This window comes from Lathamus discolor, chromosome 12 (genome assembly GCF_037157495.1).
Source record: "Lathamus discolor isolate bLatDis1 chromosome 12, bLatDis1.hap1, whole genome shotgun sequence".
NCBI lineage: Eukaryota > Metazoa > Chordata > Aves > Psittaciformes > Psittacidae > Lathamus > Lathamus discolor.
In genome coordinates, this window is record NC_088895.1 from 2,227,392 (window position 1) to 2,253,925 (window position 26,534).

General features: G+C 41.8%; 1 protein-coding gene across 2 annotated transcripts in view; it reads left to right on the forward strand.

The window, feature by feature from the left end:
- The window catches only part of MED13L (mediator complex subunit 13L), a 185,383-nt gene that overhangs the window by 71,200 nt on the left and 87,649 nt on the right, over positions 1–26,534 (forward strand). For both annotated transcript variants that reach the window (XM_065692177.1, XM_065692178.1), the window contains exons 3-4: positions 16,937–17,021; positions 21,635–21,718. In XM_065692177.1, the coding sequence (XP_065548249.1) occupies positions 16,937–17,021; positions 21,635–21,718 (169 nt within the window). The remainder of the gene's footprint in view (positions 1–16,936; positions 17,022–21,634; positions 21,719–26,534) is intronic.

Here is a 26,534-nt window from a genome sequence, read left to right on the forward strand (position 1 = left end):
TGTCTGAGAGAAGCGTGTTGTGGTAGTGCTGGCTGAATGCAGTGAGCGGGAGGAAATGATGCAATAACTTCAAGACTTTTGGTCTAGTTTGTACCTGATGTCATGATAAAACATGTTTTAGAATACAGCGAGACCAAGAGGAAGCTGAGTGGGGTAGATTTTCTTTCCTGAAATGCGGAGTAATTATAGCATTGCAATGGTAATGTCCTGTCAAAAGACATTCCAAACGGGCTTTGTGAAATGCAAAAGCTGACAGCAGTGAGAACAAGTATCCATTGCCTTACAGACTTGCTGAGAATCCTTTGGGAGTTTGTTGGGAATGAGAAGAATTTTAGGTATAAGCCACTGCTTACCGATCTCGCTTTCCCATTGCAGTGCGAATCTCTTGCTGCGTACTGAAAGATCTGGTGGAAATGAGCTACTTGTTAAATAATTTGTCTGTCTCTTGCTGTTCTGTCTTGGAAAAGATCCTCTTTTAGGGTGGGATTTTGTCTCGGGAATTATTTCTTACACATAACTTGATTGATTTAAATATTGCATAAATGATAAACATCAATAAATTACCCGCACTGACCTGATTTCTATTCCTGTCTGAAGTCCCAGGTAAAACCCACCACTTTGATGGCTGAACGTGAGTTCTGGAGATAAATGCCAGCAGTAGTGACCCTTATTTTTAACTGAAACAGAGGTGGTGCAATTACTTAGACAGTAGATCCTCTCTTATACCTGTAGTAGAAGCTGCGTATTGACCATTTAAATGTGCTAATGCTTCAGTGTAATAAAGAATGGAACCCCGAAGTGCCACAGAACATAGATACTGGTTATTATTTGTGGAGTGAAGAAGTGTTTTGCTTCTCGTGATAGTTTCTGCAGAGCACTGGGCCAGTCTTCGTCTGCAGAATTAATTGTATGGGAAATCAGTGCCATAATTATGTTGAAAGCTGATTCCAAGAGATACCCGACCAGTGTGGCACTGGTGATGGTAAATTGAGGGGTCAAGTACAGCTGGGTCGCAGATACAGAAAGCTGTGATCAGACAAGGAGCACAAAGATTGATGCAGGGGATGTTTTTTATGTAAGACAGCTTAAGATGCTCAGAGCAATTACATCTAGAGTTATTAAACTGGGATTATCTCCCTATTTGCTACCCGCTTGAAACAGCCTAGATACGTTTTGTAGAAATTTAAATGTATTATGTCTGGATTTTTATGCCAGCAAAATAATATCTGGAGGTATTGGGATGTTTGGTGCTAAAGGGCAGGGGACTTTTGCAGGCTGTAATGGGTATCAAAGAAACAAGGAAGGCTAAAGGAAAAGGAATGAAATTGTCAGTACCATCAGTCACTGATCTGTTGGGTACGTTTGATCATTGCTTTTGATCAGGATAAATGCTATATAACTTAGCAAATTTCCACCAGGATATGTTTCCAGCTTGTTCATATCCTGCTTGGGGAAGGAGGGAGAAGGAAGCAGAGCCCAGCCCTTATAGGGGTTTTCAGTTGGAAGTTTCATTTGCTGTCAGATTACATTTAAATGTTACAAGCTAATGCAATTCCTTGGCCCAGGGAGCTCAGGCTGAGCAGGGCTGCCAGCTGGAGGTGGGATTCCGGAGGGGGATTTCTCATTGTTAATTTGCAGCTTAAACTCGAGCACTGTGATTTCTGTTTAGCAATGGAGGAGCGTGTATGTGGTTTGTGGTAGCTGGGAGCTGCTTTTTCCATCCCTAGCGTGACAAAGTCAATTAAATATGGCTTTTCTGCTCCTGTTGGAAGTAGGTGAGAACTTGTGTGTGGTTGTAGGCGTTCTGAAGTGGAGGATTTATCATATCTGTACAATCAGCTTGTTTTCGCTTGCATGAAGAACAGCCGCAGCTCTTGCTGTGTCTTTTGGGTATATAGCTGCATGTGTGCTTCCTTTCTGACACAAATTGTTGACAGAAAGGTAAAATTAGGATGTCCATTATAGTATCTAAATGTTAAAACAGCCTGACAACACGTTTCTTCTCCCCCTCCTGTGCTGTATTTGATAAGGATCCCACGGATTCCCTGTCACACGCAGTCAGGATCCTGCAATTCCTTGTTACATTTCAGGAGTGGCCGCTGGGTGGGTTTGATGTACATGGGAGGAGGCTGTGGCCTGAGGCAAGCACAAAAGGACGAAACACTTCACTGCTGTGCAAGTGCTGGCTGAAGCTAATGTGCGGTGACGTGGGCTGCATGGTCAGCCAGAACTGGGATTCAGCTCAGGGCGCACGGGGATTGCTGGGATCACAGTGTCAGCTTGGATTTCAATTAAGTCTTCCCAAAGAGTTCTGTGTGTAGGTCCTTCTGCTTGACAGCAAAGGTCTTTCTTCTGGGATGCATAAATATATGGTTATAGTTTAGCGAGATGCCAGGAAAAAATAGGTAGGCTGAGCTATAATCTTAGAGCTGTGTTTTTAAACAGGATTACATTTAAATAAAATAAAACCTCCATTTTCTATATTTTTTAATGTATATAGAATCAGCCTGGTTTGGGTTGGAAGGGACCTTAAAGCTCCCCCAGCTCCAACCCCTGCCACGGGCAGGGACCCCTTCCACTGGAGCAGCTTGCTCCAAGCCCCTGTGTCCAACCTGGCCTTGAGCACTGCCAGGGATGGGGCAGCCACAGCTTCTCTGGGCACCCTGTGCCAGCGCCTCAGCACCCTCACAGGGGAGAGCTTCTGCCTAAGAGCTCAGCTCAGTCTCCCCTCGGGCAGGTTCAAGCCATTCCCGTGGGTTTGTCCCTATGGACCCTTGTCCTAAGCCCCTCTTCAGGTTTCTTGTAGCCCCTTCAGGCACTGGAGCTGCTCTAAGGTCTCTCCGAAGCCTTCCACACATAAAGCTGGAGGCTGGCATGTGGAGGATAACACACCCTGTTCTCCAATTATTTTCTTGCGGTGACACTTCTTTTCCTCTGTCTGGTTTCCAATATCCAGAGGAAGACATCGACCGGGATGATGTCAGCTTGTGGCTGGTTTGCCCTTTAAGCTACTCAATTAAAAATAGGCATGGAAACACTGTAGGTGACCCTTCGTGAACAGATATTCCAAAACACCTCATGCATGTGTGTATGTGCTGTAACTGATGCTGATGTGACCACAGAGAAATGCAGCTTGCTGGGAGCAGTTGTGCTTTCAGTGTAATGGGAGGGTTACTGTTCGTCGTTCATTGTAGTAGTAGTAGCAGATCTCATAAGCAAGGGAATTAAACAGGTTAAGACAAGGAGTCAGAACATCTTCCAAACGTAAAGCTCGGTTACTGAATACCCCTCTTTTTAAAACACTGCGGGAAACTCTTCTGGTTTTCTATTTGGTGAGCTCTTCAGTAGCCATGTGAGTGTCAGAGATTGGAATGGCAGGTGCTTCTTTTCCTATATATTTATTCTCTTTATACATGCTTCTTTCCCCCAAATAGGTGAGGGCACAGCAACAAAAAGGTATTTAATGAGTTACAGCTGAAAGCAACGTAGTGACAGACTTGGAGGAAAAGCTGGAGACTCCTCATTATGTTGAATGGGAAAGCAGAAGACCAGGGAAAGTCATCTTAGATTGCAAAAGATGAGATCTGTTCTGTTGTCTGAACTTGTTGGGCCAATGTTGGGTGGCTGATTTGAATGGCAGGGCTTGGATTTTCTCCATTTCGGATGCAGTTCAGGTAAGTTTGAAAAGGGGAAGAGCACTTTACACAGTGTTTCAAGTAGTACATGAGTTACTCATCACTGCATTGGTAGACTTGGGTAGAGGTGCCACTTGACCTCTGAAGCCTAGATCAGGGCTGAGGTGTTTTCAGTTGTTTGAGGTGATAAAGGGAATACTCTGTAGTGGTGGACAAAGAACTTGGTTTCACAGCAGGCTGGGAGCATTGCAGTAGTAGAGTGGGTAAGACAGGTAAGAACTCTCCTTGCAATAGTGCTGCCTCCATCTTTGGGTGGATCTTTGGTGTCTTAGTGACTGTGAAGGCAGGAGATGGGTAGATATTGATCCCTGCCTCATGTGAATGGTCTGATTCCTCTGTAGGTCCTAGCTTGGCAGGTCTGGGCAGGCAGAAGTGCCCATTCATTCCCTCAGTTGCTGTGGGTCTTTTGAGTTAATTAAATCCACTTTCAGAAAAGCTGAACTGTTGGGAAAAAGATTAAACGAGACAGTTTTAACTAATTGAAAATGAGAGAAATCCTGGATCCTCCTCATTCTGAGAGCTGTAAATTGGCTGTGAACACTGGGTGTGCTTTATAGTGTATTGCACTTGAAATTAAACTAAATTACTCTTCTCTCTTTGGGCATATCTACAGATAAAGCAGACTAACGTATTATAATCTTACCTACTTCTTATTAGGCAAAGGCAGGTTTTGTTACTATTTATTCCTGGAGTCCTTGGAGAGCAGAAGTTCAGATCTCTGTGTAGGTAATGATTTTTAAGGGGAAACCGCAACCCTGTTTACAAATGAAGTACTTGCAGTTGCCACACTGCTGAGGTGTTCCATGTGCACTGAGTGGAACTGGCAAGTCCAGAAGTAGTTGGAATAGAAGGAAAAGGAGGTAAGAGTCATGTAGACACTGTTGGCATGGGTCATCGCTGCCTGATACGTAAGGTGAGAGTTCAGAAGCAACCAAGATGTTTTCAGCCAGGGTGAAAGGCTAAATCACCGGAGGGCTGTTGCAGTAGTTGCTGAGGAGGAAACAGTCAAATAAAATAAGAATAAAACCAGCTAATTTGTATTATGTTAGGTAGTTAAATAGAGAAATATCCGACAATACCAAAAATACAAATTGTGGTGGGTTTTTCTGTTTGTGATTTGTACAACAGTTGCTGATTCCTTGATGTGCTTTCCTAGATGAGGTCCTATTCTTGTCCTGCTTACCAGCCCCTTCATTTTGTGCCTGCAATGAAGATGTAAGGATTTATGACATCATGTCAATATCCATGGCAACAGGCTGCAGAGTGAACAACATTTGCATTGCAGAATCAGTGGTGCGGGAGAGGGCTCCTGTTGAAACACAGGGATGTGAAATAGCTCCAACAGTGAACGCAGGAGGTGCCTCTGAAGGGGGGTTGTTTTCTATATGTGTTCTCTCAAATTTCATAAACCGGAGCTTTCAAAGGAGCTCCAAGTACAAAGAAATGGGAAGTTGTGTCACTTTCTTGGTCAAATAGAAAGTCATTGTCTCTTTCTGAGCTGTTCCTGTCTGCTTCTCATCCCGGGATCGTTCTCAGCAGGGTCTTCTGTCTGAAATAACTCTCCTGGAAGAGATCCTTATGGAACAAGACTGGCTTCAAGTTAATAATTGTTACATTAGGGTCGTATTTGGTGGTTCCAGGTAGTCTGTAAAGTCTGGGTGCGCAGGTTGTTACTGTGCACAGAGTTCCAGGATGGCTCTCTCGTCCTTCACTAATGTTTTTCCATCCCCGCTGTTGTGCACCATGTTGTGTCATCTTCATTTTATTTCTTTTCCCTGTTTATAGATGAGAATAAGCTGATTAAGAAATGGCTTTTCTGTCCCCTTCTAGAAGAGCATCTGCAGTATTCCCTGCTTGAAGAGGCAGATTGGTACAGATTGGTTAAGGAAGGGAGGGCAGTTGTGTTCTGGTGATGAGTTTTTAGGATCATGGGTTGCGGCCGTGTGGTGTCTGTAGCCCTGCTGTGCCTGGCCAGCCATACCAACCAGTGTGTGCTGGGCTTCCCTGGTAGCTCTGTGAAGGGTGGGGAGGAATCTGAGCATATCCACAGACATTAATTTTATAGCTGAAGATTCCAGTGTTGAAGGATGCTGCCAACACAGTCATTATAGTAGAAGGTAGTGCTACCGAAGCTCAGCATTACAAAACACCACCTCAGTCCCTGATCATTGTGGCAGCCAGATTAAGTGTGGCCTTAAAACCTCAGAATCATAAAATAATTTGGGTTGAAGGGACCTTAAAGCTGACCCAGCTCCAAGCCCCAGTGTCCAGCCTGGCCTTGAGCACTGCCAGGGATGGGGCAGCCACAGCTTCTCTGGGCACCCTGTGCCAGCGCCTCAGCACCCTCACAGGGAAGAGCTTCTGCCTAAGAGCTCAGCTCAGGCTCCCCTCGGGCAGGTTCAAGCCATTCCCCTTGGCCTGTCCCTACAGGCCCTTGTCCCAAGCCCCTCTCCAGGTTTCCTGCAGCCCCTTTAGGCACTGGAGCTGCTCTCAGGTCTCCCCTTCAGGAGCCTTCTCTTGTCCAGGATGCCCCAGCCCAGCTCTCTCAGCCTGGCTCCAGAGCAGAGCTGCTCCAGCCCTCGCAGCATCCCCATGGCCTCCTCTGGCCTCGCTCCAGCAGCTCCACGTCCCTCTTGTGCTGCTGCCCCAGAGCTGGATCAGGGCTGCAGGGGGGTCTCCCCAGAGCACAGCAGAGGAGCAGGATCCCCTCCCTGAGCTGCTGCTCACGCTCTGGGGGTGCAGCCCAGCACACGGGGCAGGGGGGGTCTGGGCTCAAGCACAAAAATTGGGAAACTTTCCAGGAAAGACCGACTGTGTGGAGCAGTATTAGTTAGAAATCAAAGATGACCGAAGTCTGTGAGTTTCAGTTCAAACAATAGAAGTAATGGACACAGAGATTTTCAGAGATCTCATTTAGCCTTTCTCAAGGGATTATTACACAGATTGAATACGGGGCACTGATTCGATTATTTTTCAACGAAGTTTTTCTGCTTTTTAAGTTGTTTCACATCGAGGGTTTTACTTTAAAAGCAGAAACTGTTCCTTCTCGAACCTGCCCTCCTCTAATGTGTTTATGATTGAATGTGGTCTCTTTTTTTCTCCGGAAGGTTTATTTTTAGCATGTGTGATCTTGTAGCCTTTTCTTAATCTGAAAACCAGGTCCTAGTGCGGAGCCAGGTCCCGGCTCCGTGCGGCTCCCTCTGCTGGCAGGCTCTCGGGAGATGACCAAGGTGTATTGCCAACCTGCTCCGCGTTCTGCACCCCAAACATCAGGCCACTTCCTTGGTGGTACTCAAAACCCAGAGGTGTTTCTCAAAAGCTGTTATTTCACTTCTGTGTCACTTTAAATAATGGCAAACTCCAGGATTTGCTTGCGGAGGAGCACTGTGTATTCTCATGTGCTACCTGGGGAGCACTGAAATCCAGTAAAGAGCAAACAAAATGGGACAGCTGTGGGTGTCTTGTCTCTGAAGTCTTTTCTAGGCTTGTATTTTGTGCTTGTGGCTTTGAAAGTCTCCTGTTCTCTAAGAAAGACGTGTGTATGAGGGAAATGGGTTACACTGTCACTTGTTGAAAGGACTTCTTTAAGGCTATTCTTTATCCCTGCATTTTAAGATGCATTTTGAATTCTTCTCCGAAAACCTAGTAGCAGAACTGAGAGGCTGGAAGCTTCCCTATTGTTTTGAGAACACAGAACTTCATTTGCAAATCTGACCATACACATTTTTGCAGTGATGTTCATTACTGCTGCAGCCTGACCCTCTGCTTCGAAGGCATGTATAAACAGTATAAGCTGAAATTTATTGCTTGCTCAGAAAACCTGCCAGCAATATTACATTGGGTTCTGCCTATTGGAATTGGGTGATTGGTGGGTGGGGTTCGAAATGGCTTCAACTTGGGTTTCAGCAAGGTTTTGAGTAAAGGAATTGCCGTCAGTTTTGTAGGTCACTTCTCTGTCAAATATTACAATGACTTCCAGTGGGGAAGTAGGAACACAAGCAGTAAAAGAAGCTTTAAAACATTATTTTCAAGTGATGGATGAACTGGAAGCAAATGTTTGCTCAAGTCTCTAATTTTCAGAAAGAAGCCATGAAAAGAACTTACCTAATACGTTCCACATAGAACGGAATTAGTTCACACCTACAACCTTTAGCAGTTACGTGCTTGTGGCACATGATGTGTGTTTAAAATGGGAGGCTGCTGTGAAAATATGTCCTGTATTCCTTGGTTAAATCACAATCTTGTGTTCTCGCAATATGGGATTACAAGTGGGTTAAGGAAAGGAAGGCTTTCCACTGAAAATTGGTATTTGTATAACCACGAGGTTGGGAAAAATAAATAAAGGAAAAGAAGAAAATAGAAGTCTGGGGGCTGTGAGTAATGACGCGGGACCAGGAGGAAGTGTGAACTGAGAGCAAATAGCACAACTCTTAATTTGTACACACTAGAGTAAACTCCAGCTTTAGCAATGGAAAACCAAATATTTACTTGGTCAAACAAGCCTGGCACTGAGATTGAAATATTATGGGGTTTTGTTCAACACAGTGCGGACTAACTGGTGGAAGGAAGATTCATGGAGAGACCAGGCAACGTGACACCCTCGAGTTCCTCTAGAAACGTGCCTTTGGGTAGGATGGAGATCTTGTCTGTCTTACATTTCTAATCTGAACAGATCAATTAAAAACGGTGCCAGCCTGCAAGCACATTGGAAAGCAGCAAATAAGAATGCAAGAAGCTGGCTTTCTCCAAGATGATTATATTTTTCCTGTCTGTTACTGTGCTCATTGTGTAACCGAATGCATTAGCCTCCACGAAATGTAAGAAATGAAAGGCAGCAAGAAGCAGTTCCATTGTTATCACTCCAGGCATGTCTAATGAATCGTGTTTCCATGTTCTCTTGGTCACGCTGCGCAGTGCCTGTAGCCGGGGCTGAGTCTCCTGAAAATGCTCCCTAAGAAGCTTGCGGAGCGCGTTGGTGCTGGCTGTGGGGCAGGCAGGGAGCTGCCAGGCATCCCGCTCTCCCTGCAGCCACAGGGGTGATGGCTCGGCAGCGCTGGTGAGTAGAAGGTTTCTCAAGGTCTTCCTCCTCAGAACTGCAGTGTGAAATGGAATCATCTGTCTTGAGCTGTGCAGTTGTTTCTAAGGCAAACCTGTGTTTGAGAAGAGGGAAGAAAGCATCGCATTTACCACTTTCCAGATGATGCGTCTGTATTTCAAGGATGACGTCTTGCATACCTTAAAAATGAGAAAAGACTTCTGGTTCCTTCCGCTTTCCAAGTATGGATTAATATGAACTGCATTTTTCCTAAGAACAATGCGTTACACTGGTGATGGCTGAACTTGCTCTAATACCTCTTTAGAGACTTGCGGCCCTTGTACATTCTGTAACTGCCGACAGAGCTCCTTGGCTGTAGGGATGGGGAAGTATGCTCACCATGCTATTGCTGAAAAACAACATTCCTGTTTAGAGAAGAAAGATAAAAGTCCACATTCTTATTGTGTTATCAGTGCAGAGAGGAAGATCTTACTGATGCAGATATAATTCCGTAGTTCTATTTTATCTGAAGCTAGGAAGATCAAAAGGCAGAAGGGGGGGTGGGGTGGGGGGTGTGCAGAACGAGGGTTGCACTGGATGAAAGTCTTGGGTAGTCAGTGAAAATGAGAGGAAATGAAGAGAACTTGGAGATTTGGAAGGGGAAATAAGAGAGCAAATCAAGTTTGCAGAGAAACTGCTTCCTGGGATTAGGAAAGCACAGGAATACTTCAGAAAAACTTCATTTCCTCCAATATTTTTTGATTATTTTATGTTCTTCTGAGAAACTCTTTTTTAATGCCCTTACACCGAAGAGTTGAAGAGGGAAATGAGATGAAACAGAAAGTGAAAAGTTCAGACATGTGGGAGGAAACGCTAGAAACTCCCGGGAGTAAACGTAAGCAAGTACTTCTTTAAAGCTCCTTAGCCCTGAAGGAGCCACTTCAGAGGAAGATGGGGGAAGTCTTCCAAACTCCTAGTCTGTTTCCAGTATGGTCAGGTTAATGCTTTTCATTTATAGGAAATGTCCTCTGCAAAGAAATATCAAGTAGTTTGGAACTAAAACTGCTGAACACAAACAGCCGGTGGGACAAATGGCACAGTGTAAATCAGGGATTTGAGGGAATTTTCTGGCACATGAGAGCAGGTTTTGCACTGCAAACAACTTCCCGCTTTACTTTAGGAAACAGTGGAAAACCGCATAAAAATTCTGCCATATCTACATTCGTTTTCCTATTTCTTGGGACAGAGCTGGTGATTGTGGAAAGCATTCAAAGCAAAAACCACACACCAAACTTAACTGTTTGGTTTGGAATCTCTCATATCTCTGAAGTGAGCTGCTCAGCTCTGGCATAGCTGTTGCTGCATTCCTACATTGAAAGCAAACTCGAGCTACAATTACCCAGCAATGTTTGTATTGATTTCATAGGTATAATTTTGGTTTTGGAGAAGTTAGATATTCCCCTGGATTTTTGTAATAGTTTGAAGTGAACTTCTAAAGCAGCAGAAGTGGTCACATACTTTGTGTGTCCAGTTCCTGGTGCCCTTTGAAACCTTGCGTAGTTAACCATGTACTGAGATAATCCTAGAATTGGGATGGTTTGGGTTGGAAGGGACCTTAAAGCTCCTCCAGCTCCAACCCCTGCCACGGGCAGGGACCTCTTCCACTGGAGCAGCTTGCTCCAAGCCCCTGTGTCCAACCTGGCCTTGAGCACTGCCAGGGATGGGGCAGCCACAGCTTCTCTGGGCACCCTGTGCCAGCGCCTCAGCACCCTCACAGGGAAGAGCTTCTGCCTAAGAGCTCAGCTCAGGCTCCCCTCTGGCCATTCCCGCTTGTTCTTTCCCACAGGCCCAATTGGTGCTGCGGTGTGTTAGAGTGGGAAGGCAAAAGCAATTGTGCGGGTGTGAAGGAATATGGGAGTATGGGCCAGGAAGAGGGATGAAATTGTAACATTTAATGTCTATTTTATTAAAACAATTTTGTACCTTGCAGGGAGTGAGGAAGCGATGAAAACAATACTTTCAGTTGTATGAGAATAATCTTAAGTGCAGATAGTTACCTACCATCTGTTTTTCAATAAATAGCTATTATGCTAATTTGTTTCAATGCACAGAATTAAAGCCTGTAGTATTCCTGTGATACCCAACAGCTGCTGCTTTTGAAGGTTTTATTTATCTTTCTCAAGTGCTGCAATTTTAGTTTCATAGTCAACTCTGCTCGGGAGTGTCAGGTTTTGTATAGGAAATGGCGCTCCATTGAAATGCAAACTTGGGTTGTGTCTGAACAGCAATCTTCAGCAATAGTCCTCATCAATAGTCTGATTTCCCTGGAAGCCTGGTGCTGTTAGGGATACCTTGGAAGGATGTTGATTGTAAATGCTTGCAGTCTCTGATTGCAAATAAATGAACATGAATGGATCAAATGGTGAACATCTCTTCTCTATCAGTTCTCTTTTGGCTGATGAGTTGACTTGGGAGAGGGAGAACCAAGATGAATTCTCAATACTGTAAGAGTAAGAAGTCCAATTTCCCTACAATCATAACCAGTGCAAGGAAATTAGATCTCTAAGTGGGTTGAATCTGATTTAGTAATAAGTCAATTTAATCACTAATGACTTCAAACGCAGATTTTACAAGGTGATCAATGGCATTGTAACAATGATCGATCAGGAGCATTGAGTTTAATTGGATTTTTATGGCTATAATATAGTTTTTCAGAATTAATGTACCATTGCTTTGCTTTGTTACTCTTTTAACTCAATTTTTTAGAAGAAATGATGCTTCAAAATGCTAGTTGGCCTTTGAAAGATTGTTTTTAGGCCGCATTAATAAAAATTAAACTGAGAAGTTAAATGCTTGCTTTTAGTAATTGAGTTTCTGATTTTAGACGAGTTATTTGGCTGTGTGTTTTTCAAAACTGGATCTGTGCAGGGAGAAACTACCCCCCCACCCCCCCCCCCCCCCCATAGTTCATGTTTCACGGTAACGAGGAGACACAATATCGAAGAGTAAGAAGGAGCATCTACTGCTCTGAATATGAATCCTGAGTAGCCATGTACCTCCCCTTCCTCAGCAGTTTGACACAGTAATCTGCCCTCCAAGTAATCTCCGTGTCCCATGTGTCCTGCTTTAATCTGTCGGTATTTCTGCAGTGTGCAGCAAGAAATTGATTTTCAGTAATTTTAATGGCTGAATAACTGGTCCTGTCCCAGAGTGTTTTTTCGTATTTGCAGTGGCCGATGTGGTAACTGAAGTCAGTGTTCTGGATAATAGGTTTCATTAGTTTTGATGCCTGAGGTAAAAAAGCAGTAGGTGGGAATAAAGGCTTGGTTTTGATGTCTAGACGTTCATTTCAGCTGTTGCTGCAATATGATACATTAAAAGGAAATATGTAACATAGCTCTGAGGAAATATGTATTCTTTGAAACTAATTCTACTTTTAAACTGCAGAAGGCGGCGTGACCTGAATTATTAACATGGTTGTGGCTGCGCTTCTTAAAGGTACCACTCTCTCTGCAGTGCCAGCGCAGTCTCAACTCGCCTTCTCTCCTTCCTCCCTACATTTCTTTTAAGTAAAATATGTCAGTTTGGTCACTGAAGCAGAACAGAGATCTTATTATCTTTCCAGTATCTCTGCTGGGAGACCTAAAATTATTGAAGTATTTGCTTTGATATTTGGCTATGACTTCTCCCCTTGAAATTTTTATAATGGCTCTTCTTTATTTGAGAACATGGCTGGCTTCATAAAAATTGTTGGACACTTTGAAGACCTTAATATCTCTGACTTGAAGATAAAACCAGACCCCAAGCCAACTAAGCTGCTCATTAAGGGTGTTTAAATTATTAATGTCCAGAGTAAGGCTCAGTTATTGTAGTTACCTTCCATTCTTTTAACATCTCATCTGCAAAAATAAACTTAGAAATGAGTACAAATGGTCTATTTCTTCTTTTTTGAACCTGTGAAAGCTGAATGTTAACAAACATTTAAAACCTTGATCTGTGAAGGGTAAGGACGATTCCCATTCTGTATGAGACTAGCAGTGAGATTTAGCACCGCAGTTGTAATCCAGGACAAGAAGTGTCAAATACATCTTTTCTCTTTGCGGGTTCTATTTCTGCCAACAGTATCTTGGCAATGAAACAATGAAAAGTATTTTCTCTGTGGATGGTTTGTTTGCAAGTGAAGCACGCTGCATTGTATTCTTCAGGTGCTCTGGCCAAAAGGCTTTTTACCTTATTCCTGTGCACACTTGCATGTTGGCCGATGGTAGCCGGTACTCGGCTTTAGCAGTAGCTATTACTTGGAATACACAGTGCCCTGCCGGCCTGCACAGGAGTATTTTATTGCCATTGGATCTGTTAAAGTATTGCTTTGGTGGTTTATTAGCTTTCCATGAAAATTTTAAGTACTCTTTGTAGTTTCACTTTCTTAATTCTTACACATTGAAACAATGACACCTCTTCAGGTAAATAAATAGAATATTATTGTACAAAGCTCAAATTGTTTTTCTCTAAGTATCTTTTTCTCCTCTTGAAAGATACTGAAAATTTCACAGTTCCTTTTGGATCCATATGCTGCTTTATTGCTCTTTATCTGCAGTGGATTTAAAGAGCATATAATGGAATGATAAAGTAATGATAAACAAGTTAGAGTGTCTCAAGTGAGCAGTTTATAGAATTACAGTTAATGGCAGAGATGATGTGACCTTATCTTCTTGGTTTTCTCCAAGAATCCAGATTCTCAGACACAGGGTATTATCAGACTTAGCTGCTTGTTTTGAGAGGTTGATTTCATTGGAAAAGAAAGCAAACAACAAAACCCAAACCATACAACAAGGAAACACACATAGTATTTGCTTGGATTGGTGTAGTGGTAAAGTTATCCCTCTATTGGCAGGACATACAGTGAGAAAAGGATGAACTGCCTGTTTTACAAGTAAATAAATGCTACTCACAGTTGTTATCCTTGACTGCTCTGGCAAGTTCACCTGCTTAGGAAAGGTAGCATATACAGAGAAATATATATATATATATATATATATATATATACGCAGAGAGACAGAGATACAGATATCTGTCTACGTAAATCTGTCACAATAGAGGATCAGTAGATCTCACAGGTCACATTAAGTGAGAAGGAGCTTGGACTTCTGGAGGGCATTGAGTCTGACACTATTCAGCATGGGATTGTGCAAACAATAGATCAGATCAGTGCTGGCTTTGTAGATCCAGGTCCTAGGAAGCAGTGACCCATGTTTTTGTCCCATCTGCCTTGCTGCCTCTCCACAACTCCTGTCTTCCTCTCTTACTTCATGGAGGAAAAAGTAGTTACCTGCTCTGTCATACTCTTTCTCTTACTAAAATTCAGTCTTCATTCTTGCTTTACGAGTTTTCTGGTTTTGAAGATGGATTTCACAGCTGTTGTGTAGTGTCCAATTTCTTTGCTCTAAAGAGGGATATTTCAGCTAGAGTAGCAGAAAATAACTTCAGGACAGGATATAAGTGCTTGGTATAAGAATGTTTTTGAACCTGGGCAACACCTGCTTTCTGTTAGCTTTGCACCTGAAAATGCTGTCGGGCAGCATGAAGAGGCTGATGAGGGCTTGAGTTGAAAGCCTTGAGCATCACAAATTATTATACAGACAGAGACTGACAATTTACTGCCTCTATAAAGAATTTAACATATTCTTGACATACAGTATCTAATTACATTGTCACAGTGCGAAGAATTTGGCAGATCACAGGCATAGTCTCATCTCTAGGGTTTGGCCAAGTTTTGTTACTGGTCTCCATTTGAAACTGTAACTTGCTCCAGTTATTTAAGCTGTTTTCTTTTGGAGACTGGATCAGAAAGCCAAAGAGCAGAGAGGAAGTGAAATGCTGCAGTTCTAATGCCCGTTTTTACTGAAACAGCCATATATTCACCCTTTCAAATAGCACATTTTGAGTAGGATCAAGAAGTGTTATAGGTAAATACAGTAAGAATAGTGCATTAATATACCTGGGAATCAAAGGTTATTACAGGAAAGTGGTTATGAAGATATCTTGTGATATCCTTAAGAGTTAAATTTATGTGTAATTTATGAATGCAAAGTAATAAGAAACCAATTTGGAAAATTAGAATATTTGAGGGATGATATCGCTTGAGACTTTGCCCTTTTCCCTGTCCCACTCAGCCGCTGCTCCTCCGCCAGCCTGAGCTTATTAGCACACTTGACCCTAGAGACGTACCTGTGAGGCACTGTGAGGTTAACTTTGCTTTTTCCTGCTTTTCCTAGGCTTTGGGACACAGTCCCTTGCATACTCACCAGAGCGCAGGATAACTGCGTGTTGGGAAGAGTGCTGCCTCTTTCCATTCCCTCGTTTTCAGCCCCTTCAACTGGGATCCATTGATCTTTCATGTCACACCAGTCCTGGGGACAGGGGTCTCAAGTTTGTGTGAGAGTCATAGGATGGTACATCCCAAAGAGGAGCTGTGCCAGTCTCAGCTAGCAGGGCGAAAGAATAGATTCTTTCAGTACCTGAAGAATGCGGTCCCATTAGTTTGTTGTTGTTGTGCGTACTTGGGGAGCAGGTAATGAGTTACGATTGAGAACATCAGAACTGGCAGTGAAAAGTTTCCTGTGAAATGGTGAAATAGATTCTTGCCTCTCCCATTTTGCATGAAGTTCCTAATGCTGGCTCCTGGCATGGATGCACTGATGGGATTAGAGTGAAACTCAAGAAGAGCTCAGTGCAGTGTAATAGTGAATTTCTTTTGACTTCTACTGATTGTGTCAGCTTTGTGACTGTCTAAAATGTTGTCATTTTATTTGCATCAGGGTGAACTCAAGTGTGATCTCTCATACTGTAATACAGAACTGTTTACACATCTGAGAATTGTGGAGTGTTGAAGTGCAAGACTGTAGCAGTCTTACAGCTTACAGGCTTCAGCTGAACTATATAGGATTTATACATTAACACTTCTAAAAATGCATGGAGATTCTGAAGTTTCTTAGGAATACTGTTTTAAACATGCAATTTCAGGCCGTGTGAGGTTCTATCTAGCAAGCAGCTATGGCACATTGCTCAGTGTCAGTAAGGTTTTGCAAGAATTAAAGGGCCTTTAATGGTTTTACAGGGAAAGAGATTTGGCTCATGCTAGTGCCCCAAAGCACAAGTCTGCCTTTTCAGTCTTCTGAGAAGGCAACTGTGCTATTTGATAAGGTGATTTAGGTACTAAAGCCCTGGCTTTTTTGTTCTTTAAAGGAGAGAGACTCCATTACCAGTATTAGCATATCACAACAGTACTCGTTCATAAAATGTGCCTCTTCTTGTTTGAGGTTCTATGACTTACGATTACTGGGAGAAGCAGCAGAATGATGAACAATGCTGGGGTTTGAGGCTTTGAAGCTGCCGTTGAAGACTGCTGGCAGTAATAGTGTTTTTCATACAGCAGAAACCCCTTAGAAGCTTTACTTTAAACTTGATTGTAGAGTAAACTATACTTAGATAATAATCTCTGCATGATAGACATGCTCTTGGAAGGTTTCATCCTTTAAATTGGCCAAGGAGGGGTGTTAAGTATTCAGTTCTTAACATGCTGTAGAATTTTATGTTTGCATTTCTATAGATCTGCAGAGTATTCCTGTAAAGTCGAAATGACAGAACTCAATTAACGAATTCTTACTCCATGACAAAGTTGTTTAATCATCTGTTTTTACTCTGCAGCTGAGATTGCATCTTCTGCCTGAATAAGATTTAGGATCTGGTACAGGCGTGCCAAAAATACTTTTACTCTTGTTAATTTTAGCATCCAGAAGCAGTGGAGTGAGGACAGCAGAGGTTCAGTATAGTTGCTTAACACTGTTTAAGTTACGTAAATTAATCTTGCACCTTTAATGATGCACTTTGTTTCTTGATTGTCTGCATCTGGGTTAAGTTTTAAAGGCTCTCTCATCTGCCATGGCAAAGAATGATCATGAATTCCTCACCCCCTTACTTTAATAAGGAATGCTATGAGCGAATGTGTTTGGGTTTATTATGCTTTTGTGTTTTCTTGTTTGGCGTCTTCAGTAAGGAAAGACCAAAGCTACTTTGGCAGTAGGTGATAGTTGAAAATGTTTCATGAAACATGCTGCTGTTGAAAACTGAAGCTGTTGGAGTTGTGTTTTATACAACTGTTTGTATTTCCCTATTCTAAGCATGTTGATGTTTTATGTTTTTGTAGTGGTGGAAGAAGGACTGTGGGAGAATGGACTTTCCTATGAGTGTAGGACCCTGCTCTTCAAAGCAATTCATAATCTTCTGGAAAGGTAAGAAAAACTCCATTGCACTCAAATATTTCATTTTGGTATTTAAAATACTGTGGGATACCTACATGGCATTTGTATTTTATTGGGTTTACATTTTTAAGAGCTAGAACTTTAGTGCAAGGGAGGCAGGATAGGGATGGCTCTCTTAAGTTGCCGACTTTGATGATGTATCATCAAATGTGGTGCAGACTAATTCAATGCTAATACAATGAATGATGTCAGTGTATATTTCTGGTGCATTCTTGCTCAGGAGCTGTTTCAACAACAAACGAAAGTGTTCACCTTCTTGAGATGCTTATGGAGTTTATGCTTACAGAGTGATTGTATCTGACCTCCAATCCCTTTGATGAGGTTAAATAGTATCTTAACAGATAACATTAAAGGCTTTAGTTACATGCATGTTACAACTTAACTAAATTTGTGTACAATATTCAAGTGAAACTTAACAGTTCCTGATTCTGACAGGCCGTATGTATCCTGGAATAACTTGCCTTTGTCTTGATCATACATATACATGTATGTATCTATGACTTGAATGCAGAGTTATTAGGTGATTAGTTAATACACTTCCAAGTTAATCTAGCTTTCAGCTGTTAATCTTACTGAAGATCATCTTGTCCTTAGGCCTTCAGTGTATGACACTGCGTCTTCCACTATTGCATTTTATTCCTTTTCTCTTACTTCAGGTCATCATCACCTGCATGTATTATATTTCAGGTTTATTAGGCTATTCCCACTTTTTCTGCATTTATAACAACAATAACAGCAGCAAAATGCAGTGCACGTCACCTGTACCTCTGTGGTACATTCATTTTACAGCATGTAGCATGGAATATTGTCTCTTTCAGAAGATAAACCAAGTGTAAATCGTTTTATCTTGTCTCAGTACTGCATTTGCTTTGCTGGAGATTTACTAGTAATCATGCTTGCATTATGCTCCTGAAGTGGTGTTTCTGTGAGTGTAACAACTGTCCCCTTGGCTGTTGGTTACCTGTCTGTATCTGCTAGCAAGTGATGCGCACAGGTCCAAGGAGCAGTTATTTGCTATTTCCTATCTCTTCTGTCTTTTTAGGGGATTTATTTACCTAAGTAATAGACTACTTAAAGCAAGTAACAATACAAAAATGACATTCCACGTCTGGAATGTACACTGGTTGTGCTGTAGCAGTATAAAAGGGAAAAGTGGCTTTATACGTGTTTATCAGTGTGTGCTACCCAGCCAGCTGACTTGAAGTATGACTCCTATCGTGGGTATTTTTATTCACTGGAACTCTTTAAGCTTGTGAAGTAAACTTCTAATTATTATTTTATCTTAATAACTCAACTGAAAACAGTTGCCGGGGTCAGCACAATGGGTCTGTCCTGCTGTGGCTGACAAGACTTCAGAGCTCTTCCTTTCAGCGATAGTCTTTGACTGTCAAGGTGACAGGTCAGGATCAAGTTGACTGAGGATGGTATCTCCAGTTAGCTACCTCATGGTTACATAGCATCAGCTGGGTTAGGAAAGACCTTTAAGATCACGTCCAGCCTTTACCCGGGGCTGCCAAGTCCACCACTAAACCAGAGTATTATCGCTGAGATTAGTTTAAGTTATTCGCTCTCTTCTTCGATTTATTTATTTATTGGTTGCCATAGCAAATCTTAAAAGAGAAATTACACCGTTAAAACCCCATTTTATCTGTTGTTTACGTAAAGCTTGGTCAATAAAGAAGTCTCGAATTTCTTTTTGATCTTAGCAGAAAGCGACAGGGCTGTTGCCTGTTCTTGAAATCTTGTGGGGTTTTTTTTTATTGTTATTAATTTTCTTTTTAAAATGATTCCTTTTTATAGCTGTATTTTTGTTTGTTGCTAGTGAAGGGCAGGTTCTGTCCTCCCGCCCCCCGGGCCCCCCCGGTGCCCCTGTGACCAGCCATGGCTGTGTGGAGCTCGGCACACACAGCGCCCGCTGCCCTCACGAGGGACGGGAGGCAGGAGGCCGCCCGCTGCCTCGGGCCGGTTGGAACCGGCTCCAGCCGGCTCCGCCACGCAGCCCCTCTCCGGCCGGGCGGAGGAGCCGTGCTTGAGGGAGGGAGAGCACGAAGAAAGAGCTGCTGTGGCCGAAAGGCAATGGCGGCCGGAAGAGCTGTGGTGGAGGTGACCCCACACCTCCTCCTCCTCCGCATCACCGCAGTGAGTGAAGGCAGAGGAGCTGTGACCAGGGAGAGGGGAGGAGAGGTGCTGGGTTGAAGTTATCCCCGGGAAGGCCGAAAAAGGGTATTTATTGTTCTGGTTTTTACCCAGTACCCAAATCAGTGATCAGAAGTTTAGGTTGATTTTCAATATAGAAAATGTTAGAAATTCTGAGCAAATAAGTCTCAAAATATTATGGTGTTATTTCATACTCATTACTGTGCCTTTATCAGGTGGTTTTTTCCCTAGAAAGAACAGAAGTGTGAGGGGTTGTGGCAGGGAAGTGCTTTAACAGCTTTCCTGTGCTGCCCGCGCAGAGCATGGCACTGGGCTTGAACCGGAGATCCGAGCCGTGGAGCTCAGAGGATTTTATGTCCTTATTTCACAGGGCTAAATAGCCGCTTTTAAGCGTGTGCTCATTTGGGCTTTTGTGACCTTTTTTCAAGTTCATTGTCCAGCTTTCTCTTCGGGACAAGTTACCATTGAGTGCTGACAGAGCAAAAATAATGCCATACAGTCATGAATTGTTCACCCGGCCGAATCCTTGAGATCCATGCTTCTGCAGTCGTGTTTCCAGCTTCATAGGCATTACACTTAGGTAACCTGTGGTTTAGTTTAGCATGTGAGGGTTGGCTGATTTTTAAGGCCGAGCTTACCCATTTTTTCCTGGGAAAGCAGCATTAGTTTGAGGCAGTTAAACCTGCCATAGTGAGACGTAACCATGCGGCGCTGCAAAGGGTCTGTGTGTGTGTGTGTGATGGAGGAGAGTTGATTGCATTCATTACTAGAATGGATTATTTTCTTTAGGGATCTGATACAAACTTCACAGGCTTCCTTTTGTTTGTATAAAGTGCGCTGACACTGACAGACTTTCTCTGATAGCAAGTATTTCCTAGGGAAGCAGTTGCTGAAGCATACTTCTTGTTTTCCCACCAGCACAAGAGCAGCGTCTTTAGCTCTCTGCCGGTTTAGCTTTCATACTCAGTTTAAGATCCTGGGATATTCAGCTGAGCTGGATGGGGGTTTTTTGCTTTAATTGAGAAAGTGCTCTTAGAATTTTCTCCAGCCTAGCTTTGACTTCGGAAAACCCTGCCAAGTTTATACAGAAGAATTAGGAGCATATGAGGGTCTATGTTGTCCACTTCCTATCTATCTTCTAGGTATGCTTTTGAAGTATAGATCAGACAGTTTTTCTAAACCTTGCAGAATGCACTTTCCCAGAAGGTTTCATGTGATTTTTCATCTTGTTTTGTTTTGACTACTCTCTAGCAACTGCTATAGAAATAAACCATTGGAAAACTTTGAAGAATGGAGTAGTTCTTTATCCGAATAAAGAAATGCTGATTAGACCTGTATAGGCGAAGCTCATCTATTGCTCATAATTGTAAATAAGCCACTAGCAACAAAGGACCAGTTTTTCAGAATTTTGGAAACATAGTATTTACCTTGCTGAAAAATATTCCTTCGTAATAAATTTGTGTATGTAATCATAGAATCATAGAATCATAGAATAGTTAGGGTTGGAAAGGACCTCAAGATCATCCAGTTCCAACCCCCCTGCCATGGACAGGGACACCTCACACTAAACCATCCCACACAAGGCTTCCCTTAGGCAGCATGTTCTACTGCATGTTTAATGTACGAAGCATATTTAAATCATGTTGGCATATGGCTAGTGTGATTCATCTCTACAGGTGGACTTAGAGAGGCATCCAGCGCTCCTTAACTTGTCAGCCTAAATTGGTTATTGATCGCTTTGCATCCTCACTGTTAGGCTTTTTCTTTTAAAGCTGCGGAATATACAGTTTCTGTAAAGAAATTGTGCTTTTCTGAAGGGACCACAGAAAATGGGTAGCTTACTGCTCTAAATTTAGTTGTGTGGGAGGATTTTGTTGGAGTGAAGTTTTCCAAGAGAAGAAATGGTGATTATGGAAGTTTTAACACCTGAGATCATGCTGTGGGTCATGTGAAAGAAAATAGTTCATTGTTAATAATTGCTTAATACAATTTCCTGTCATTCATCTACTATAGTATTCCATACCAAAAATACAGGAATGCATATTTTTATCATGAATTCTGAGAGAAACACTGTATATAGAAAGGAATTCATTCTATGGTTTGTCTTTGTTCACGAAGAACAGGATGATGGATCATTCAGCAGAAAGAGTAGCATGGAGCAGAAAAGATTCGGTCAGAGACACAGGGAAAAACGCAACTGTGATGATCAGCATCAGGGACAGCCTCACAGGATTGGTCAGTGATTCTCTATGACTAGTGTGGGAAAACAGAAAGTGGCAAAGTTACATGGAACCCAAAAGCCACAAAGCTGATTTCAATATGATGGAAATTCAACTGCTTAATCCCTTGGATGTACTGTCTTCAAAGACTGCTTTTAATTACACCCAAAGATGTAACTAGTAACTGTTGTTGTAAATATTTTTTAGGTGCTTGATGGATAAAAACTTTGTGAGAATTGGAAAATGGTTCATAAGACCCTATGACAAGGATGAGAAGCCTGTTAATAAAAGGTAAGGGGATCTCTGTATCAACTACTGTTCCTGTCAGTGTTAGTACATGATGGTAACTTGATGCTGCATCTTGGTGGCAGTTTTTCCACTTTTACCATGTAACAAGTAAAATCACACACAATATTTTTGCACATCAGTAAAACCTAGAAAACAATTTACTAATTATTTCTGGTCTTATTATGATGATTTACGATAATAAGGTGAGGTTGGTATTTATTCCATAACTCCACAGGAATACCACATCTTTTTTTATATCTTTTGAATACTATCAGCCTGTTTCTGTCATTATACACCAGAATTCCAGGTAGTTATAACAAATTATTTGAATTTCTGGACACTTTAACCCCAACCTGACATTTAAGCAGTAAAATAACTGGTGTATAGATTTACTTATTTATTTCCTTTAAAGATGCCGGCCTTGATACACAGCCTGTACTCATTAGTCAGGCTGTCAAATCAGACCTTTGTGTCTGATTAATGCGCTTCTTTTGCAGCAGGATCACCACGGAAAAGGGCTAGCTAGTCTCCACTTGCTCATTGCTATTTCCTCTCCTAGCTCTAAAGGTTACAGTGTTCTCACATCTTCTGGTACTTGCATTTATAGTCATCCGCTAAGCAAGTTCTGTCAAAAATAATCTGAGTTAAGCTGAAACACAGATTTTCTAGTGGGAATCATTTTGACAGAACTGGGTTAGGAAGTGACTAAACATGCAGTTAGGCTGGAAGATTTGAAGGTAATGAGCAAGTGGAGATGAAGTGGGGTGGCAACTTCTTCATCCAGCATAGCTGCAGTCACAGTGGTATGTGTCATGGCAGCATTAGGTGCTGGTAGAAATCAGGTGCTGGTAGAAATCATTCTGTAGGTCATATATGCATTATCCTTTTCATCTCTTTATCTCACTGCATTGTCTTAGAGCAGAGATGTCTTTCCTCTGTTACAGGGTAATGCTACAAACAGTTCAACACTTCAGACTTAGTGTTAAGCAGGTACTTCTAAACAGCACTTATTTTAAAGAGAGAATGCAGTAATCAAACACGGATTTGTCTACTTTCTAAAACCAAAAAGCATTAACTCAGCATGGGGAGATCTCTTTTTTTCACTACTTAACTCTTTGTGGCCAAGTAGACTTACACTATGTATGTGTAACCTTTGATTTCACATCTATTTAACGGCAAGAAACCAATGGAAGATCCAAGTTTCTCCATACCTTTCTCTATCCGAGGTATACATAACCACCTCCCCCCTGTGTGTTTCCTCTGCTGCTTTTCTGATCATGCCAAGATCTAGTTGAATTTTCTGAAAGATGAATTCCTTGAAGTGACAATAAGAAACGGTGCCTTTTCCAGCTTCTGGAAAAGGGAGACAGCTCCTTTCAGCAAAAGCTATTTGTTTTATCAATTTCACTGCAGCCTTAGTGCTCAGATTAAATGTGTTTGTGAGTCTCATGTCTGTTCCTGGTGGGTATCAATTTAAGAAGTGGATTATCTGATACAGTAGATGGTGTCTGTCAAAACCAGCAGCATTCACTGGTGGAATTCTCGCAGATTTGTAGGTTCTGTTCTTAGTTCTCGGTGTGTGTAACATCAAGTCAGTTGTACCGTCTGCGGGGGATAATTACATTCGTAAATATATGTACAGTATGCACAAACATATCTGGTCTGGAAGATGTAATAAATGAATTAGTCTTTAACTGAAATTGTATTTGAAGTATTCCTGTATATAAAACTGAGGTCTTTATTGAGAATTTTAGGGTTGAAGGGTAGACTCTTGATTTAAAGAAGATAATGTTTATTGGTGGTTTGTGGGGGTTGTTAGCTTGTGTTTGGGGTTATTTGGGGTTTTTTTTTTTTTTACTTTTTTTGGTTTTTAGTAAAGTAATTGTCACTATAAATCCTATGGATATACACCATTTTAAAACCATTTATTTAGCAATAACAACTATGACATAGTTTGAGATAGGTTTTGTGGGTTTTGTCAGGTTGCTAGTTTTTCTGCTGTAAATATATCACTGGATTTAACTAATCTTACTGAAAGCTGGCGGTAGAGACTGCACAAGTTGACAGTAGAGTCAGCTGCAGATCGTAGCAGCAATAGTAGGAGGCTTTGGGGACTTATTTCTCCAGACATTTTTCTTTAATCTTTTAAGCTTGCTTTCTCAGTATAGCACAAAAAGGTATCTTTACATAAATGAAATTATTAACATTAATGCCATATAAATTCTTTGTGAAACTCTTGCTCTAAGCTGTGGATAAAGCAATAAGGAGTAGTTGCAGGAAGAAGAGGCCAGCTGGGAGTGTTTAGCTATTATAGCACTGTGGGCAATGCCTTCATAACCAAAACCAGTGCTGTTTTTAAAAATAGTAGCTAAACCCATGTTAATGTGTAAAATCCCACAAATAAGTTGCATGTATGTACAGTGATTAGGTTCAAGTCTGGGACTGCTCTCCTTGAGTGGGGAAAGATATGGATAGATCGATCGATAGATTATATAGATATATATCCTCCTTCAGTGGAGGAAAAACCGAGCACGTGGTATTGTGGCAAGGAAACACAAATAGTTATAAATCCTGCTTTGATACTTGTGGCAAAGTTAAGTCACCTCAAACTTCCAGTGTCTGGAGTTACTAACTTTGTTTCAGGAATATACTGAAAAGTCTTGGACTGTGCATAAGTAAACAGGAAAGGAGTGAAAGCTCACGTGGCTGGCTTTCAAGGTGTAAGTTCATTCATGGCCTGTGAGTTTTGTGAATGGCATTAAAGGAGAAGGGCAGGGAGGTCTGTGATTTTTAGAATGAAGTCAAAGATGAAGTGGAGCATGGCAGCGGCCGTGACCTAGTTACTGCTGAGGTGTGAAAAGAAGGCCTGAGAACACTGGATGACCTTCCGAGGCAGTATTAGGAGCACTATGCAAGAAGAGCTTTCCAGGTCCTTCAGGGAGGAGTGAGGGAGCAGCAGAGGGAGTTAGACAGATGCGTGTGCTGTTTTGTTTTGCTTACAGCGTGAACCAGATGCTTTTGACGAGAAATTTAGCACAGAACTTGTGGGTTTTCTTTCCTCAGTGTCTTTAATATTATGTGTCACTTACTAAATAATTCTTCGTGGTTTATTGTCCATTGTACAGCAGTGTGTGTCTAAAATAGATTTCAATACTGCTGCTGGAAATGGCAAACTGACTTTTTCATCTACACAACTTCCTAAAGGAGATTTGTGCATTAGCAGTGTATAGAATTTGATAAAGGGCATCGATAGGATCTTCCACAGTGCAGCGAAAATTCTTCACAGTCTTGTTCAGAATCAATTTCCAAGTTTTACACATGGATTTTTTAGTTTCAGAAAGCACCACCATAAAATGCTGAACACCTTACTGTATGGCCATCATATGCCAGCAACTTTGCTAATTATTTTAGTGATTGTTTTCTTGGCATGTAGGAGGAAGCTGGGGGGAGAAAATCACTTTGTTTGGATGTATATGGCCAACTGAACATAAGTTAAGCTGTCTTTAATTTGCTTAAATATAAAGAACATGTAAAAAAAATGGTTTGTAGATTAAATAACTGATGGGTCATCTCTGCTTCTGGAAGTCTGCTAGAGTATTTTTATTCTTAAGAGGAAAAAATGTTCCAGCAGTGAAATATTTTGCAATAGATATATTTTTGTTACTAGCTGAGAAGACAGATTGCTAGGATTGGTGTCTAGATAGCCACGTTACCCTCTGTGCACTTGAAACAGTGCAGATGGAAGAGTGGAACTGCAGTTAGGCTGCAGTGAAATAAGTGTTCTTTAATTGCAGTTTCCAAACAGATTTCTGTTTACTGCTGTCCCATAAGACAGTTGATGATAACCTTGTATGATGCAGATAGAATATAGAAATTTCTGAGTTGTGAATGCATGGGCTGTATGTATTTTGGTAAGTACGGTATTGTGAGGATTCACATGTCAACACTTCCCCCCTCAGATCTCATCCCTCAGCTTTTGCTGCTGTTAAAGAGGTCAGTCAGTACATCCATACCCAGGTTTGCTCAATAGCTGTGGTCATTTCTTCACAAGCGTCAAAATTGGGCATTAATCGGAGCCATCAAAACCTGAAGATGTGGACATTTCAAGCACTGCTTCCTCTTTGAGAACCTGGAAATTATAATTAATTCAGTTCTTTGGGAGTAGTCATAGGACTTAGCCAATGAATGTCCGGATCAAGATACCAAAATTGACATTCAGCATTGTTGCAAGCAACATTGCAAGCTGCATTCCCTTTCTGCATGTTAGGAGCTCTGGTCTGTCAGTATCTTTGTAGGGAAAGATGGAATTGGGTGAGCTCTAGAGAAGAACTGCAGTGCTGTGCCAGGAGAAATTGGGAAGTTGTGGAACTAGCGCCTTGTCGGAGGCTGGAGCACCTTGTCTGAATGTGATGGGTGGTTTGGTCCTGACACATGCTGTTACATGGATAATGTCTTCTGGCAAATGGTAGTGGGGAGTTTCATTACATGATGACATAATTCAGTGGGAGCTTGGTGGTAAAACAAGTTTAAGTGATCTATTTAATAAGATTTGGCTTCCTGAGCTCAGAAATGGTAACTGATAGATGGTGCAATGTCTGAGTTTAAAACTGGAGGGTTTTATTTTCTGGAATTTGAGAAAAATAAGCCCTATGATTTTTTTAATTCTGCATGTTTGTGTACTTATATTTTAACCATGTTTTTAAAAATTCAATAACATGATTGTATGAGTTTGAAATTGGGACATTGGTAGTATTATGCATGTGCAGTGTTGCCAACTAACCATCATAAATGAGGAATGACTAGGAAGGGAAATAATAAA